The sequence below is a fragment of the Borostomias antarcticus genome (assembly GCF_949987555.1).
Source record: "Borostomias antarcticus genome assembly, chromosome: 2".
NCBI lineage: Eukaryota > Metazoa > Chordata > Actinopteri > Stomiiformes > Stomiidae > Borostomias > Borostomias antarcticus.
This window is the reverse complement of record NC_140235.1, coordinates 33,048,567-33,067,212: the sequence shown is the minus strand read 5'-3', so window position 1 is coordinate 33,067,212 and position 18,646 is coordinate 33,048,567. Positions and strand designations below refer to the sequence as shown.

Genomic DNA, 18,646 nt, shown 5'->3' with positions numbered 1-18,646 from the left:
ACAGGAAACACCCTGGCTGTACCACACAGGAAACACCCTGGCTGTACGCCACAAGAAACACCCTGGCTGTACCACACAGGAAACACCCTGGCTGTACCACACAGGAAACACCCTGGCTGTACCACACAGGAAACACCCTGGCTGTACCACACAGGAAACACCCTGGCTGTACCACACAGGAAACACCCTGGCTGTACCACAGGAAATACTATGAATTTAGTGACATAATGAATCTAACAAAAGGCGTAATTCTATGAACATGGAATTAGTGGGTAAATACCTGTTCTATTAATACATCCATGGTAAATACCCTGTGCATGTTGGCACTGTGAGCACCAACCAGCGTGTGATCTAAGTGGATCTATCCCATAATGAGTTGAATCCACTGCTGGATTGGACTCATCTCTGATTCCTGGTTTGGTAATCTGGTAGGATTGTAGAATAATCCTGTGCCTGGATGGAGAGAGAGAGTCCTCTCTAATGGCCCCCATCATGCTCCCTCAGATCCCCTGCCATCAGAGTATGCCAGTAGCCTACTCTTCATCACAATCATAGCAATATTTACCTATAGCAGTGAATATATGTGATGGTGCATATGTGACATGAAAGTGCTGGAATGTAGGGGTTAAGCCTATAAGAGCTGAAATGATGCCTGGGCCTATAAAAGAGTCTGAGCAACACATATGAACATGTGAATAACTAGCCCAACTGTGCCAGCTAGGTGGGTGTTCAAAAAGAAACACGCATGCACTTTGAAACACATGGCAGTAGGCTGTGATAGACAGGCAAGTGCAGTGATTGACTCATATTTCAGTATAAAGTCATGGTAAGTAGACTATTTCTTAGACAATATTAGAACGTGAAGTGGAAACGGTAGGCCTTGAGGAATATTTATTAGCTAAAGTTAGCTACAAATGTTGCAGAGATCAGTGTTTAACAACCACTGCCAATTGCTGGAGATCCCAGAGCCAAGGCCATAAAAATAACGAGTGCGTATAACAGCCTGTAAAATTCACCATATTTGTATCGCTTGTAGCTATATGATATATGATAGACATGGCCTTGCACACGCGCGCGCGCGCACGCACGCACGCACACACACACACACACACACACACAACACACACACACACACACACACACACACACACACACACACACACACACACACACAGTCAAACGTGCATAACTTTGCCATCGCTCCTGCGTCGTGACAGCCCCTCGGTGTGACACTGCAACTTCACTGTGCACTTCGCTGTGATGCGTCCTACAGTTACGACCAGTCATCCAAAATCACCGACCCTCACTTATAAGACGATAACCCACACGAGAATCACATGCAAATCGAGAGCACATCGTGCCTGCGGCTTCGGAACAATCTACGCTGGTTTTATTTTGAGATGACTTACCGTTTGCTGACTATTTTTGACAGTTTGTCGGGAGTCTCCGAGCTTCGCTGTCACCAAGATGATCCGCCCTCCCGTAGCCTACTGCGCTCAGTGACCGCAGAGTAACATTTACCTCCCATTGAAGGTTTACTCCAATCAAAGTCCAAGGCGACCAGCTGACTCCGCTGTTATCCAATTATAGAATGGATAAAAGCAACGTGACAGCCGCTATCTCCAATCACTGCTTCTTCACCCCATGCGAAAACGCCCTGCTTCCTAAAACTAGCCCAGCCGCGTTCGTCACTATGTACTTTTGACAGACAACCGGAACATACAATGAATACGTTTGATTCCTTTTACGGGACGCTACGGGCACAGTCCTTAATGAGCACATTCTGAAAACGGCAAACGTTACAACAGCAAGCACCAACCGTGTAGAACATAATCAAACCCATAAACGTAGGCTACGAAGTCACCCCCCTCACTCACGATGTGAAAAGTGCAAAATGCGCATACGGCCATTGATCTACACTTTCAGCACTTCATTAATGCGCTATACAAATAAAGCTTTGATTGATTGGTTGGTTGATTGATTAGGTTTGCTCCTCTCGCGGGGGACTGGAGGCCCTGTGTTAGTATAATAATTAAACAATACGGTAGAACCAGATTCACGTGTAAGCTAGTAAATGTACCGTGTGCCCCTAGCTTAGCTACTAATACAGACTAATACCGCCACCGTGTGGTGTGGCCAGTCAGTCGTGCTCATTCGGGTCAGATTCAGATCTGTATTTGTCACATGTAGCCTATAGTGTAGGCTACAGTGTACAATGTAGGCTACACTGAAATGTAACTGTCGACTCCATGATGTACACAATCAAAAAATACTTACTAATTGCATAAAAACACTACAATTAGAGGCATGGATGTATTATATAGGGTACATGCTGTAAATATAAGTAATAATTACTGCCATTTGACCGTATCACTCTCTAAAGGGCCTTGAGATGCTCCATGCTGCTGTTCCCATACCAGGTGATAATGTTCCCAGTGAGAATGCTCTCAATTGTGCATTAATAGAAGCTCAGATGAATCTGGTGGGACACTCGCGATTTACTCGGTTGGTACAGTCTCTGTCGTGCTTTCCTATCTATGTTAACCATAGGTCCTTGGTGACATGGACACCAAGCTACTTAAAATTGTCCACTCTCTCTACAGAGGTCCCATTGATTTAAAGCAGGGGTTCCCAACCTTTCTTCCCCAGAGCCCCCCTAACTTACACTTGATGGAATTTGGAAATCGCTTTGAACGTGCAGTCTGTGTATGTTTGTATGTGCGCAAATTCCATCAGGCGTAAGTTAGGGTACAATGAAGTGCTTCGCCAGTGTAGCAGTAATATTAATGTTGACATGATTCATAGTCTGTGATTAATTTGTTGAATGTATATGGTATTGTACTGCTGTATATACAAGGCTTTTGGCTCTTCATCAGATATGATCATGTATTTTGTTAAATTTGCTGTGTGACATGTCAACAACATGATTCTTTCTCAAATATTTGTCTAGCTAATATTAAGGCCTCAAATTGTCTGGGGCCTGGCGCCACCCCTGCGATTGTTGGTGTCCCCCTAAGGGGGACCCGGACCCCAGGTTGGGAAACCCTGATTTAAAGAGTTCTAGTTTCTCACCTGCTTCCTTCCAAAGTCCACCAGCATCTCCTTTGTCTTGCTGACATTCAGGAGGTTGCTGTTCTGCCACCACTTGATCAGGTCCTCCAGATAGGCCTTCTCATCATTATTGGAGATCAGGCCTACCGCGGTTGTATCGACAGCAAACGCAACAATAGAATGAGAGTTGAAGGTGGCTACACAGCCGTGTATATACAGGGAGTACAGTAGTGGGGATGAGGTGGGGGTCCTGTGTTTAGGGCGAGGGAGGATGAGGTGTGGGTTAGGGTTAGGGAGTACAGTAGTGGGGATAGGGTGGGGGGTCCTGTGTTGAGAGCGAGGGAGGATGAGGTGTGGGTTAGGGTTAGGGAGTACAGTAGTGGGGATTGGGTGGGGGGTCCTGTGTTGAGGGCGAGGGAGGATGAGGTGGGGGGTCCTGTGATGAGGGCGAGTGGGGATGAGGTGGGGGGTCCTGTGTTGAGGGAGAGGGGGGATAGGGTGGGGGGTCCTGTGTTGAGGGTGAGGGGGGATGAGGTGGGGGGTTCTGTGTTGAGGGCGAGGGGGGATGAGGTGGGAGGTCCTGTGTTGAGGGCGAGGGAGGATGAGGTGGGGGGTCCTGTGTTGAGGGCGAGGGGGGATGAGGTGGGGGGTCCTGTGTTGAGGGAGAGGGGGGATAGGGTGGGGGGTCCTGTGTTGAGGGCGAGGGAGGATGAGGCGTGGGGTCCTGTGTTGAGGGCGAGGGAGGATGAGGTGGGGGGTCCTGTGTTGAGGGCGAGGGGGGATGAGGTGTGGGGTCCTGTGTTGAGGGCGAGGGAGGATGAGGTGTGGGTCCTGTGTTGAGGGCGAGGGAGGATGAGGTGTGGTTGCCTGCCAGCCTTCACCACCTGGGGTCTGCCCTTCAGAAAGTCCAGGATCCACCTACAGAGGGCGCTGTTAAGCCCCAGGTCCCTGAGCTTGGGGAGTTTGGAGGGTGTTATGGTGTTAAAAGCTGAACTGTAGTCAATGAACAGGAGTCTCACATAATTCGACACCTTCCTCTTGCTTTTGTCCAGATGGGATGGGGTGGTGTGGAGGATGTGGGACATTGGGATATGGGTAATTGGGTCTTTCTAATAACCACCTTATCAAAGTAAAATAAGGACCCTATAAGCCAATTTAGGTCATAGGCTAGTTCATGCATAGACTACTGCAATTATTGTAGTGTGAAACAAAAGACTAGCATCCACGCTTGTTTTCAAAGAGGTTTATTGAAAGAAATATTTTAAATTTTATAAAGTCAACCATTTTATAATGCTATCACACAATCAAGTCCTGGACCTCCATCGTTGTATTATCTTCTAGCTTCCTTTAGTATTTTGATATGAGCAAAGGTGACAAACTGTGCACTCCAACCTGGTTAAACATTTTGTAAATCAAAGCAGTTATTAAATCATGTTAAAGTTTTTAGAGTCTGAAACCCAACTGTGTTTGAGCTGGCCATAGCCCCACACATGTATCCCCTTTAATATTACAGTGGTTATCAACTTCTCTGTTCCTCTTCCCTGACCCGGAAGTACCATCACTCTCCCCTGACCCAGAAGTAACAGTGTATCATACGACATAGTTCACAAGCACACAGCATCACTGGCTGACTTGCTCTCTCATTGCTGAAATATTCTCAGTGCAGCATGCAAATAAAATGTGCACAATGGTAAAGTAATCGTCTTTATCATTATAATCATTATCATCATCATCATTATTGTTGCTATTATGAAGTTATTAACATCTTTATTCACATAATTTGAAAATGTTATTTTTTCCTCTACAGTTTTTCTGCATTTCAAAGCATGCCAAATAAAGGTGGATTTGTGCATAGTGCTGGCTATACGCGTAACTGATTCCTTTACAAGACTGTTATGTACAGAGAGGGTGGGAGGAGATATCCAGTGTAAATGTTAGCAAAACCCCCACTGCTCTAAATATCTACAAATATGGGTCAAGGTTTCACTTATACAGTCAAGCAGAGCTGCAAAGAGCCCAGGATAATGTTGACTGGAAGTTATAAGCAGTGTGTTGTGTGTGTGTTAGGGTTAGTGTTAGTGTTAGGGTCTCAAAAGGCCAAGTAAGTCATTGCTAAGGTACATGCCACCATAACACACACATTCTGACACAGTATTCCGATCAATGAAAATACTGCATGACTTTGGCCATTATATCTTTTCTTTTTCACCTGCTTTTCTATCAATGGGCCTCCTCCTCTGCTAGTCTACAACACAGTCATGTCAATTTAGCAGAATCCAAAATGGTAGATAGAAGCTCATAGTACAGACAGAAGTCAGGCCACTACAGGGTTAGGGTTAGGGTTACTGTGTCCTGATAACACGCTGATGAGGTGAGGGGAGACCAGGCTTGGATACAGGATCGGATCTATGACATCACACAGGGGAAGAACTGTATAACATCTCCAAAACGTTATGGAAACGTGTTGGAATGTGTTTTTGTGTCTAGACACTACTAGTTGATTTGTGTATCAGATGATCTTGGAGCAGGGGAAAGTTATAGTCGCTTTATGGTTTGGTCAAATGGTCAAATTTGCCTTCCTCTTTCGGTGGCACACATTCCGTAAAATGGCCTCCATCTGCAGTTACATTTAATCTACCCCAAATAAAACTGTCCACAGTAACTACATGTACTGTAATTCAGCGTAATACAGTTGCTTCCCTTCTGTTTCTTTGGTTCAACAGTAAAGAGCCCCCTCACAATGCATGACTCAGACGCCACCTCTATACACACTGCTGATCTAACATGCAAAGACAGGACTGGGAATATACACCAAGTTGTCTGTTTTTTTTTGTGTGTGTGTGTGTGTGTGTGTGTGTGTGTGTGTGTGTGTGTGTGTGTGTGTGTGTGTGTGTGCGTGCGTGCGTGCGTGTGTGCATATTTTGCAATGACAATACAAGCACTGGACATCGACATTTGTTTGATCATGGATGATGAGTAACAATTATAAAAACAATAATAATAATAATAACGTGCAACACCTGATAGTTTACTTCTCGGTGGACATTTCTATTGGTTTGGTTCTGATGGTAAATTGGTTCTAATGGTTTGGTTCTGATGGTAAATTGGTTTGGTTCTGATGGTAAATTGGTTCTAATGGTTTGGTTCTGATGGTAAATTGGTTCTATTGGTTTGGTTCTGATGGTAAATTGATTCTAATGGTTTGGTTCTGATGGTAAATTGGTTTGGTTCTGATCTTGGGGAAATGATTTACTATGTTTGGGTTGAGTAGTGGCTTTTTCCTGGTGATTGTGTTTGTTTGTTGTGGTTGTGTGTTGTACGTTGTTTTGTATACATATTCATATGTGTGTGTGTGTGTGTGTGTTGTAAGCAGGCCTCCCTTGTAGAAGGGACCTGTGGGCCTCAAATGGACTCCCTGCATTAATAAAGGTTCCATACTGTAGAACATAAATACAACAGAACCCTTCATCCACTCCGTCCACCTAATGAGCTTATGTTCCCCTTCACAAAGTGAGAAATCATATTTGGTACAATCTATGTAGACATACTGTACACATACCAATCCTAACACCAATAAATTAATAAGAAGCTCAGACCAGCAAGCAGATAAATACAATCTTCACAATCCGGCATGACCAGTCTGCTACTGCAGCTTGTGCTTCTGGTTGTTCTACTGCCCACGTGAGCACAGTACTACTCCCAATAAAGCTATGCACTCTGTAATAGCCTTGGATCCTAAATACTGTAGTATCCTAGTGTTGGAAAGTAGCCTGCTTCTGGGTGAGTATTGAAAGTAGTGGCCAGGCATACAGTAGGAGTGTGAAACAGTCCAGTATTCTATGCTCACAGTGGCTCCTGTTATTGTTCAGTAGTATGGGGAGGTGATGAGGCAGAAGGGTGATCAGCATGACTGGGATGGACCTTTCTCTCCCAGGGGGGTGATGAGGCAGAAGGGTGATCAGCATGACTGGGATGGACCTTTCTCTCCCAGGGGGGCCGTATTGCTGAGTCACATTTTCAAAGTGTCAGGAAAAAATAAACTAAGCCATGCTCTGTGAGGCTACAGACAAAATGCTTTCCACCTGAACTGATACCTTTCTCTCTCTCTCTCTTTCTCTCTCTCTCACACACACACACACACACACACACACACACACACACACACACACACACACACACACACACACACACACACACACACACATTTAGAAGACAGAAGCACTCCCTTCTTTCTTAACAGTGTTTGCATATTGTACTGTACTGTACATATAGACTCCTGTGCTCTACCAAACTGTACAAGGGTTATGTCAGGGATTTGATATGTTCGTTGAGAATTCATGGCTTTTAACCCTTCAACCCCACCCCTGAGGTGCAAACCAGCCGATCCAGTGTGCTGTTGGGGGCCTCGGCTCCGCCTCCAGGGTACTGCCTTCAGGGGAAAGGAGCCAATGACAGGACAGGTCTCTGTTAGGCCAGCTAACACTACAGTTCACCAACCAGGTTTCGGAAGCGCCATGGACATGTAAGATAGAATAATAATCCGTACATTTCAGTGCAAGATGTGATGGCTACTTGAATAATTATTTTGTGTTTTTTTTCTTTTTCCTTGACGGTTATCCATAATTGGATCCAGCAGTAAAGGGACATTTGTACAGAGAAGCAGTCGTTGATGTGTGCGTGCTGTGAGGGTACTGTGGTCTCTGCAGGGTCTCCCAGCAAACTGGAGTGGCTGTGCTCCCTCCCTGCAAGTCTGTGTGTGGTTTGGTTACGTTGTGGTCAAGCTGCTGAGGATATGGAAAGGGTCCGGTGCGACACCTGAAGAGGAGAGAGACCCCGTCCCCCTTTGACCCCTATGAAGGAGCATCTTCAGGGGAGGCTGTAGAGGTCAGAGCTGAGAGGCGAGGTTCTTCCGACGCCAGAGTCGGAGCGTCCAGAGGGAGCTCCCGCCTGCCTCTCCCGGTCAGCCCACCCTCGTGCCACGCCGACGCCAGTGCAGAGAGAAGGAAGGAAGGAGATGTGAGACTATCAGAGGGAAATGGAGCCAGTTGCACCCCTCTCTCTTCCTCTCCCATCTCTCCCTCCACCTTTCCCTCCCCTGGCGTCCCTCCCTAGCTGCCCCCGGGGTCGGAGCCGTGCCTCTGAGGTGTCCGTGAGTCCAGGGGCATCTGCGGCTCCTGCAGCGACAGCCTCCGCTGGGCCTCCGGGTCCAGGGCATGTGACCCCGCCTCGGCCCCTGCGGCTGCTGACCCCAGCCCCGCCCCCAGCCGTGGCCGGGACCCCAGGTCCAGGTCCAGTCCCAGACGGCGGCCGAGGGGTGAGTCCTCGGGGGGCAGCTGGGTCATTCCGCGGAGGGAGTCACAGAGCTTGGTGGAGAGGTCCTCGGGTTTTAAGACCTGAGGAGGACAGAAGACTCATGAAGTGGGTCTCGTGAGTCTCTGCTAGATGTGTGTGTGTATGTGTGCTTATTTGTTCGCATGCACGTGTTTGTGTGTATGTGTGTGTGTGTTTGTGTGTGTATGTGTGTATGTTGTTTTAAATGTGCTCTATAAATAAAGTTGGACTGGATTGGATTGGATGTGTGTGTGTGAGGTAGCATGTGTGTGTGTGTGTGTGTGTGTGTGTGTGTGTGTGTGTGTGTGAGACAACGTGTGTGTGTGTGCTTGCACACAGGGCGTGTGATGCGTTCAGTGCAGTAGTGTTGGAGTAGTAGTACTTGTAGTTAGTGCATGCTGCATGCCGCTTCTGATTGATACTTCCTGCTTTCAGCTACCGCCGCCGGCTAGCCCTCTGTTTCCGAGGGTGATAAGAGGAGCCGAGTGCATAAGTCTCCTCAGCCGGCACACAGCCTCTCCACTGCCAAGACTCAAACACGCCTCCTCGCGGCCACACACGGTAACTGGGTACCTCGTGGTTCCAGGCCAAGTTGTACGGGATCTCGGAGCAGCAGGGGGCCCCAGAGACGCGGCATGCAGGCCCACCGGTGTATGGACATGCCCTGCTGCCCGTCAACCTCTGCCCCAGCTATGGGTAAATAGCCCCAGCTATGGGCAAATAGTAGAGACCTCAACGGCGGACCAGGTGGAAGTTGGCAGCAGTGAGAAGCACTGGAAGGCGGATGAAGGCTGCAGCAAAGATGGGTCCCCAGTCGTCTTGGTCTCCATGCCACTGGACCCTGGCCTGCTCGTTGCCAAGGACTGTGTGGTGGCTGACCGTGCATCAGTCTCCCCACATTAAAAGATTCCACGCACAGGCGTCCTCCTGAATGGGTTATGTCAACCACCCCGGATCAAAGTCCTGTGGCGACCAGGAAGCGGTGACGAGAAGAGGACCGTGAAAGGTGAACCGGCATCATCGCCAGGGAACTAAGGAGATTTCAGATCGATATTGCTGCACTCTCCGAAACCCGACTGGCAGACGAAGGGCAGCTGAAGGAAGAGAAGGGGAGATACACCTTCTTCTGGAAAGGAAAACCAGCTGATGAGCCCAGGATCCACGGTGTGGGTTTTGCTATTAAGAACACCCTCATCAGCCACCTCTCCAAACTCCCTGTGCACCTCTCCGAACTCCCTGTGGGCATCAACAAACGACTTATGACTATTCGCCTGATCCATGCCAAAGCAAAGGCAGTCATCCAATCTCGAGTCAGGCAACTGAAGAACGAGTGGTGGACAAGAAAGGCTCTGGAGATCTAGCAGCTTGCTGACTGTGGGGACACCAGAGGTTTCTTTGACACCACAAGAGCCGTATATGACCCTAGCCACCGTTGCCTAGCTCCCCTTCGCTCCAAGGATGGACTGGTGCTGCTGAAAGACAATGAGTCGATGGCAACCAGATGGAAAGAGCATTATGAGGAGCTGCTGAATCGGGACACCACCCCTGAGATGGAGGCCCTTGACCAACTGCCTCAACAGCCCATCAAGGAGAACATGGGAGCACCATCCCAGCAGAGATCCTGAAGGCAGGTGGGCCTGATCTCCTCAGCCATATCCACGCCCTGCTCCTCAAAGTGTTGGAAAAGGAGGAAATCCCAGCACAACTCAGGGATGCCCTAATAGTCTCCATCTTCAAGAAAGGAGATGAGGCAGACTGCGGAAACTACCACGGTATTTCCCTTCTATCCACCACTGGGAAAGCTCTCGCCCAGATCTTTGCAAACAGGCTCCTCCCCCTGTTTGAAAACATCCTTCCTGAATCTCTGAGTGGCTTCCGTCCAAACAGAGGTACCATGGACATGATCTTCATCGCTCGCCAACTGCAAGAAAAATGCCGGGAACAAAATCAGTCACTTTACATGGCCTTCATAGACCTCACCAAAGCCTTTGATTCTGTGAATCGTCAAGCTCTTTGGCTGGTTCTGCCAAAGATTGGCTGGCCAGACAAATACATCCGGGTACTGAGACTGCTCTATGACAACATGTCAGCCACAGTTCTCAGTGGTGGTGGGAATGAAACAGAACCCTTTAGGGTTCACACTGGAGTAAAGCAAGGTTGCATGATCGCTCCCACCCTCTTCTCCATCTTCATCTCTGCCATCCTACATCTTACGGGAAAACATCTGCCCGAAGGAGTCAGAATCATGTACAGGACTGACGGTCAACTCTTCAACATCAACAAATTCAGGGCTAAGGGCAGAACCAACACCACATCCATCACCGAGCTGCAGTATGCCGACGACAATGCCCTTGCGGCCCACTCAGAAGAGGACCTACAGCTGCTTCTGGATGCCTTTGCCAAAGCATACAAGCAGCTTGGTCTGGCCCTCAACATTAACACAACTACCCCTGCTTCACCTCCAGATATCTCTGTCGACAAAACCAGACTCTAAAATGTGGACCACTTCACTTACCTCAGGAGCCTCCTGTCTTCCAAGGCAGCCATTGACGAGGAAGTACACCACCGCCTCAGCTCTGCCAGTGGGGAGTTCTCAAGACTGATAAAAAGGGTATTTGAAAACCGTGACCTTCAAGCCAGGACAAAGATTCTGGTTTACAAAGCGGTAGTGCTGCCCACCCTACTGTATGGATCAGAATGCTGGACCACATAGAGTAGGCACCTGAAGGCCCTAGAGGCATACAATAAAAGATGCCTCAGGAAAATCCTCAAGATCACCTGGGAAGATAAACGTACCAACATCAGCATCCTAGAGGAGGCCAATAACCCCGCCATCACTGCCATCATCGCCTAGCACCAACTTCGATGGACTGGCCATGTGGTCCGCCTGCCCGACTCTCGCCTCCCAAAACAAGTCCTATACTCCCAGCTCTTTACAGGACAACTTGCCCCGAGCGGGCAAAAGAAAAGGTTTAAGGACAACATCAAAACAAACATCAAGAAGTGCCACATAGACCCTAAGACTGGGGAGGCCACAGCAACCAACAGGGTGGCCTGGAGACAACTTGTCCGAGATGGAGCTGCACAATATAATGACGGCCTCCACAGTGCTGCGGAAGACAAGTGCAGATGCAGAAAGGAGTGTGCTTCCACCAAAAAGGTTCAACCCAGACCCATGACCCTCACTACTCATCCCTGCCCACACTGCACCAAAGTATGCGGCTCCAGGATCGGCCTCTTCACCCACCTGAAGGCCCACAAGGACCAAGAACAAGACAGTCATACTATCCTGAGTGAGACAGCATGTGTGTGTGTGTGTGTGTGTGTGTGTGTGTGTTTGTGTGTGTGTGTGTGTGTGTGTGTGTGTGTGTGTGTGAAACAGCATGTGTGTGCGTGTGTGTGTGTGTGTTTGTGAGACAGCATGTATGTGTGTGTGTGTGTGTGCATGCCTGGTACCTGTGAGAGAGAGGCCAGCGTCTCTGTCTCCAGTGGCAGGCCGGGCTGGAGCAGTGTGTCCCCGGGGCCTGGCTCCTCTCCTGGGTAGGGGGAAGTCTGGGGGGAGGACAGCACCGTGCTGTAGGCCGGAGGGACCAGTGCCATCTGGCGCTGCAGCAGCTGCATGATGGCCCCGATGTCACTGGACATGCGGGTCTCCAGCCTGGCGAGGAAAAAACACCCGCGTGCACAAGCAGGAGCGCAGACACATGAACACACAGAAAGAGCCCGTTCACACACACACACACACACACACACACACACACACACACACACACACACACACACAAAAGCACACATGCACGCACGCACACAAATACATGCACACACAAATGCACACACAAATGCACACACAAATGCACACACAAATGCACACACACACACACACACACACACACACACACATGCACATGCACACGCACACGCACACGCACACACACACAAACACACACACACACACACACGTCAGAAGCATCCTTTAAGGAAGTAGTGTCGGTCAATAATGTATTAAATTTCTGAGCACACAAAGTGAGCTGCAAAACTTCAACCCACAACAGAAAATCATGAGTTGAATTCACTTGACAGAGGGCTGCTGACCAGATACAACCAGCCTGAGTGAGACAACCGCTCCCCCGAAGCAGGAGAGATGAGCTGGTCTCCCCTCAGGAGCCCTCACACAACGGGAGGAGAGACGTTCAGGCCAGACGGGTCAACTGACCGGGGCCGCGGGGCCCCATTAATGCTGGTGTTTCCAGATGGGTACCCACAGCCGGCCCCTGAAAACTCTGGCTGACACAGAGTGGTCTCGCGGGAAATTGGGAGCCCAGCAGGCTCTCGGTTCTGCTGGGTTCTCATCAGCTGTCCGTCATACCGCTGTTCAAAGTGGGCCATCAGAACAACGTGTGAGAGCTGTAACCGTACTGTAGACCTGATCCTCTCCTGTCTGCTCGGGTCATTTAAGTGGCGGTTGAATACAGAACATCTAATCGGTCACTAATCCCCCCCCCCCCCCCACTGCCCGCCAGTCAAGGGACGTGTCCGGTGTGTCTGACCTGTTCAGCTGCTTCTGCAGGGTGTCCAGACGGACCTCCAGCTCGCCTCGCTGGCGCCGGCTCAGGCTGTGGACCGGCGTGCTCAGGGGGGGCGGCGAGGGCAGGCCGCAGCGCGGGAGCTCCTGGTACTGACGGCCTCGGCTCTCACCCCAGAAACTGAACATGCTGGAGACCCCAGAGAACGCACCTGCGCCAACGGGGGAGGGCCGGAAGTGTGTGTGTGTGTGAGAGAGAGAGAGAGAGAGAGAGAGAGAGAGAGATTTGATAGTTCATGTCCTCTGACTTGCTTTGCATCTGAGATCCACCAGGCAGAGTTGTATTAGTGTTAGAGAGGAGGAAGAGAGGACTGTGTGTGTGTGCGCGCATGTGTGTATTTGTGTGTGTGTGTGTGCATGTGTGTGCGCACGCAGAGACCTACCAGAGAGGGCGTTGCAGGTGTTTCCTGTCTTGGGATCCCCCTCGCCATCGGGAGTCTCGCTGAAACTCAGGGGCGTGGCCTGAGCCTGCGGCGTCTCCGACATCGCAGACACAGGGACAGGACACGTGACAACTGACTCCTCCCCTTCGTTGCCGCTGGAGTGAGACGAGGCCGAGCTTCGAGGCCCCTCCCAGTCTGGCTTAAGCCCCTCCCTCTGATTACTGGCAGGCTCCTTCCTTCTTCGCCGCACTAATTTATGGGACTTTTTGATCTCCCCTGCATCTGCATCATCTGAGAGAGAGAGAGAGAGGGGGGAGAGACAGAGAGAAAGAGAGAGAGAGGAGGGGGGGAGAGAGAGAGACAGCGAGAGAGAGGGGGGGAGAGAGAGAGAGACAGAAAGAGAGAGAGACAGAGAGAGAGAAAAAGAGAGAGAGAGACAGAAAGAGAGAGAGAAAGAGAGAGAGACAGAGAGAGAGAGAGGGGGGAGAGAGAGAGAGACAGAGAGAGAGAAAAAGAGAGAGAGAGGGGGAGAGAGAGAGAGAGAGAGAAAAAGAGAGAGAGAGAGAGAGAGAGAGAGAGAGAGAGAGAAAGAGAGACAGAGAGAGAGGGGGGGCGAGAGAGAGAGATAGAGAAAGAGAGAGAGAGAAAAAGAGAGAGAGACAGAGAGAGACAGAGAGAGAGAGGGGAGAGAGAGAGAGAGAGAGAGAGAGAGAGACAGAGAGAGAGGGGGGAGAGAGAGAGAGAGAGAGAAAAAGAGAGAGAGAGAGAGAGAGAGAGAGAGAGAGAGAGAGAGAAAGAGAGACAGAGAGAGAGGGGGGGCGAGAGAGAGAGATAGAGAAAGAGAGAGAGAGAAAAAGAGAGAGAGAGACAGAGAGAGAGAGGGGAGAGAGAGAGAGAGAGAGAGACAGAGAGAGGGGGGGAGAGAAAGAGAAAGAGAGAGAGAGAGGGGATGGAGGTTAGGAGATAGAAACGGTAGATGGTGACATACATACCAACTGTAACGCCAGTAATGATTATGATGGTCAAAGTTTGTGTTGGATGCATGAATAAGGTCAGTCTGGGTTTATTTCCATTTGCTTAACATAATAAAGGAAGTCCTGGAACGATTGTTGGATACAACTGATGGTTTTTATTCTATTTTATTTTATACTATCTTTTATTCTATTTTATATTATCTTTTAATTTTTAATTTTACTTTGATAGTTTTTTTCTGTTCTGTGTTTATATGGTTTATATTTTATCCATCTTTTTTATGTAAAGCATTTTGTGCTACATTGATTTGTATGAATGGTGCTACATGTATAAAATGACCTTGCCATTGACAGACCTTTCTCAGTCCGTCTGCGGAATGATAACTTCCGTCTTCGTAAGCGGTTGAAACCGGTGGCGTCTGATTCGTCGCTGCCGGGCGAGCCAGGAATCATGTTGGTCTGCGGGAGTGACAACACGTTTCAGAGCACTTGAGAAATGACAGAATCTTGATGTACCTGAGACGCTCTGGAACTTATGATTCAATGACACAGCGGTGACCAGCCCTCTATCAGCAGACGTGACTCAGCTGTTATGAGGAGAACCTACCAGAACAGAATCCTTGCCTCAGGTTGGGGCATTGCTCCAGACCCAACCCCCCCTCGCCAAACTCAATGTGGAGGCCAATGCTAACAGATGCCAGCACTCAAAGAGGCCAGCAATACAGAGGCCAGTGATAAAAGAGGCCAGCAATACAGAGGCCAGTACTACAGAGGCCAGTGGCATAGAGGCCAGCAGCATAGAGGCATTGATAGAAGCCAGTGCTACTGAGGACAGTGATGAGAGTCCAGAGCTGATGATCTGTCGGGGTGAATGACTGTTTTTGCTTTTTCTCCCTTCAGGCACAAGAGGATGACCTCATCGGCCTCCCTGCCATTCAGAGATACCGTATCTGCAGCTTCAGACATTCACAGTTAAACTGCCTTCGTCCGTTCAGGGGAGGCGGGCGATTTGCACGCGCCAAGGTAATTAACACAGTCAAGGTAATTAACACAGTCAAAAGTCAGTCAAAGGAGAACAATCAAAAGACGATTTCAATCAGTTTGGGATGATGCAGCTGAGTGCTTATCTGGTAACTGCAGCATTCTCATCTCTGGTCTTTTCTCTGTGCATTCTCAGGTTGCCAGATATGGACGGGACGTCCTCCTCTTGAGAGCTATTAGACTGTACCAGATCGTATTGCATGCACCTGCTATCAATGATCAATACACAACTGTCCAATGTCTTAAATTGCATAATCAGCGCAATAATAGAGAGATGATACTATAGATGTTGAAATGTTAATATGTATCTTTCTCTCTCACATGCCATTCTCCCTGAAGAAACACTTATTTGAAAAAATATCAAATAATAATAATAATAATAATCAGCATCCATTAAATAACCATAGACAGATATGCAAGCATCTTCTCCTGTTCTCCCTTCATTACATGAGGCCAGGTTTGAGCTACGGCCTTTTATAAAGTAGCAGTGCATCCTGCAGGAGGACCAGGTTTGAGCTACGGCAGTAACCCTTTTATAAAGTAGCAGTGCATCCTGCAGGAGGTCCAGGGAGAAAGGAGCAGTCACTGCAGACGGTCTGTTAGCTGAGAAAGCTCCTTTAGCTCAGCAGCATTAGAAGGTCAAAAGAGACAGTATGAGACTCACATCTCGGAGGTTGAAGGTGATCTCCAGGTTACTCCAGAAGTGGTCGGAGAACTCGGGGTACATGTCCAGAACCTCGAGAACGTCTTCTCTGTGGATCTTGTGGAGGTCGCAGTAGGTCAAGGCCCTCACGTCAGCGTTGGACTTCCCCGGCCGAGCGTACAGGTTAATAGGTTCCCCAAAGATGTCATTCTTCCCTGTTTGAGGAGAGAGGGGTACTATAAGGTTTCCCACTCGGCCCTTGAACAATCCTCTTATTCACAGCACTATACTGTAGCTACTGCTGGTAAAGGTCTGACAGAGAAATGGCACTACAGTCTTATCAGTAGTGTTTGAACAAAATGGCTGATTCCATTTAACCATGGATGTATTAATAGAACCGATACACTGAGGTGCTTGTGCAGTAAACCCTGAAGGACCTGCAATACTAAACACGTTCATTATGATTCATCTCAGCCATGTATATTGGTACAGTATATCAAGTGACCCTGTGGGGATAATTAAAGTACCTATCTATTGGGTAGATAGAAAGGGACTATCTATTGGCCAGTAGGTGGCAGTATTAGCCCATATATGTATAATTCACGGAGACCTGTAGATGCGAGGGAGAGCACACAGTATTGTAAGGACCCCCCCATGCAAGCTATTGCTACTTTAACAGCATCAGTTGTCTCGAGTCAAACACATCAATCAGGCCGAAGCTGAACCATCAGTCTACCTAAGATGGCCACCACCACGTCACCACGCAGGATCTCGATGGAGCCTCGGGAGATGAAGTAGATAGCCGTGAGCACGTCGCCGGCGTGGACCAGTGTGTCGCCGGGCGGGGCGTGCGTGGTCTTGAACTTCATGGCCAGGGCGCGCAGACACCCTTTGGTGGAGCCCTTGAATGCCTTGCAGTTCTGCAGCAGCGTGCGGTTGAGGTGCAGACAGATATCAGCCTGCAGACACTCTGGAAACCCCTTCAGCACCTGGGAGAGAGAGAGAGAGAGAGAGAGAGAGGGAGAGAGAGAGAGAGAGAGGAGAGAGAGAGAGAGAGAGAGGGAGAGAGAGAGAGAGAGAGGGAGAGAGAGAGAGAGGGAGAGAGAGAGATAGAGAGGGGGGGGGGGGGGGGGGGGTGACTAACATTGTAATGGCATAGTTCCTGACCCAAAACTACCCCTTACCCCTCCATAGAGACAGTTAGCACAATATGCCTCTACTACCTTCACACAACATGAACACACATGTAAGGCAGACAGTGAGCTGGGCATGTGCCAGATGGCACTATACAAACATGGTGAAGGAGCTACGTTGGGTTGTGTTACAGTGGTGAACCGATGGTTATGACTTTCAAAAGCTACAAATGCAATGCACCATCTAATATAGTTCGAATGCAAACGCTGGAAAATATTACATCAGTTTTTCATCAGCGTCCCTTGGTAATGGATTCTAGAGGCTTGCTAGGCCAAGGCTCTAGGATGTGATTAGAATGAGTAATAGGTGGCGTTTTAATGAGTTGCCTCAAAGCATGGGAATCCCCAGTAAAACACACAGCCTGAGAAAAGGCCACTATGCTTTTATGAGATCCTTCCATCTTTGCTGTCTCAATGTTATGCACCACGACCGAAAGCAAATTCATAGTACGTTGAAAAACTGCACGGCAATAAAACAAATTCTGATTCTGATTCCGCCAACCCCCTCACAGACAGAGACATTCTGAAATTCACTTTCATCACTCTGTCCCCTTTCCTCTTCCTCTCTCTCTCTCCGTCTCTCTCTCTCTATCTCTCTCTCTCCATCTCTCTCTCTCTATCTCTCTCTCTCTCTCTCTCTCTCTCTGTCTCTCTCTCTCTGTACAGAAGCGACATCCTGATACAGAGCCAGTGTGACATGCTCGCTACAGCACTTCACATCACGATCATCAGTGTAAACAGTTCCCTAATAACTAGCTCCGCTTCACAGAAGCACCCAGAGCCTGGGATGGTGGCTGAGCAAACACACTTGATACCTGCTCGTTTGTTTATGCGCCGTGGCGTGTATACCTTTCAATGATTTATGAAATCAAAAGGGACAGAATGTCACAATGTCGTGCTGGTACAATGCTCCCAAATCTCATTAATGTAGTCAGTGCTTCCCCTAATACATGATGTAGCAAAGTACTTAAGATAGCGTCACTCTGGCTGGCACTTGGAAGCAGGCAGAGGATAAGTGCATTGTGTTGCCTCTGTGTATGAAATGCGCTATACAAATAAAGTTTGATTTGATTTGATTTGACTTGACAGGATGAAGGAGTGTGTGTGCTGTGTGTGTACTGTGTGCAGATTGTACTGTATACATGTTGCACTTAGGCAAAAAACCACGAGAGGCCGTGTGTTATAGTGATTTTATAACAGCTAGGGGGCGTTGTACATGATGTACGAATGTACATTTTGTGGAGAAAATGTGAGGTGGGTTAGCTGCTGCAGCTGTATGTAACAGCTATTGCTAGTACTACTACGGACCGGGCAATCTCCATGCAGCCACCAGCGGTCAGAGCTGGTCGGGGACAGTGTACCCCTCTCCGGGCCACCTACCCGCGCCCACCGGTTAAGACCGTATGTCTCTAGCCCACTCAGGGGCTGAGTTGTGGTGCCCGTGGCGTTGA

The 18,646-nt window shown here is 48.8% G+C and overlaps 2 protein-coding genes across 3 annotated transcripts in view; both read right to left on the bottom strand.

The window, feature by feature from the left end:
- Window positions 1–1,475, bottom strand: part of LOC311326700 (uncharacterized protein) — a 101,554-nt gene extending 100,079 nt beyond the window's left edge. For both annotated transcript variants that reach the window (XM_084459639.1, XM_084459638.1), the window contains exon 1: window positions 1,410–1,475. The gene's annotated coding sequence lies outside the window, so the exon portion shown is untranslated. The remainder of the gene's footprint in view (window positions 1–1,409) is intronic.
- A 6,684-nt stretch (window positions 1,476–8,159) lies between these two features.
- The window catches only part of kcnh2b (potassium voltage-gated channel, subfamily H (eag-related), member 2b), a gene marked incomplete at both ends in the record, with an annotated part of 244,600 nt that continues 234,113 nt past the window's right edge, over window positions 8,160–18,646 (bottom strand). Inside the window, 7 exons of the mRNA XM_084454557.1 lie at window positions 8,160–8,444; window positions 11,839–12,040; window positions 12,930–13,116; window positions 13,348–13,638; window positions 14,675–14,777; window positions 16,024–16,217; window positions 16,739–16,991. Of these exons, the coding sequence (XP_084310683.1) occupies window positions 8,160–8,444; window positions 11,839–12,040; window positions 12,930–13,116; window positions 13,348–13,638; window positions 14,675–14,777; window positions 16,024–16,217; window positions 16,739–16,991 (1,515 nt within the window). The remainder of the gene's footprint in view (window positions 8,445–11,838; window positions 12,041–12,929; window positions 13,117–13,347; window positions 13,639–14,674; window positions 14,778–16,023; window positions 16,218–16,738; window positions 16,992–18,646) is intronic.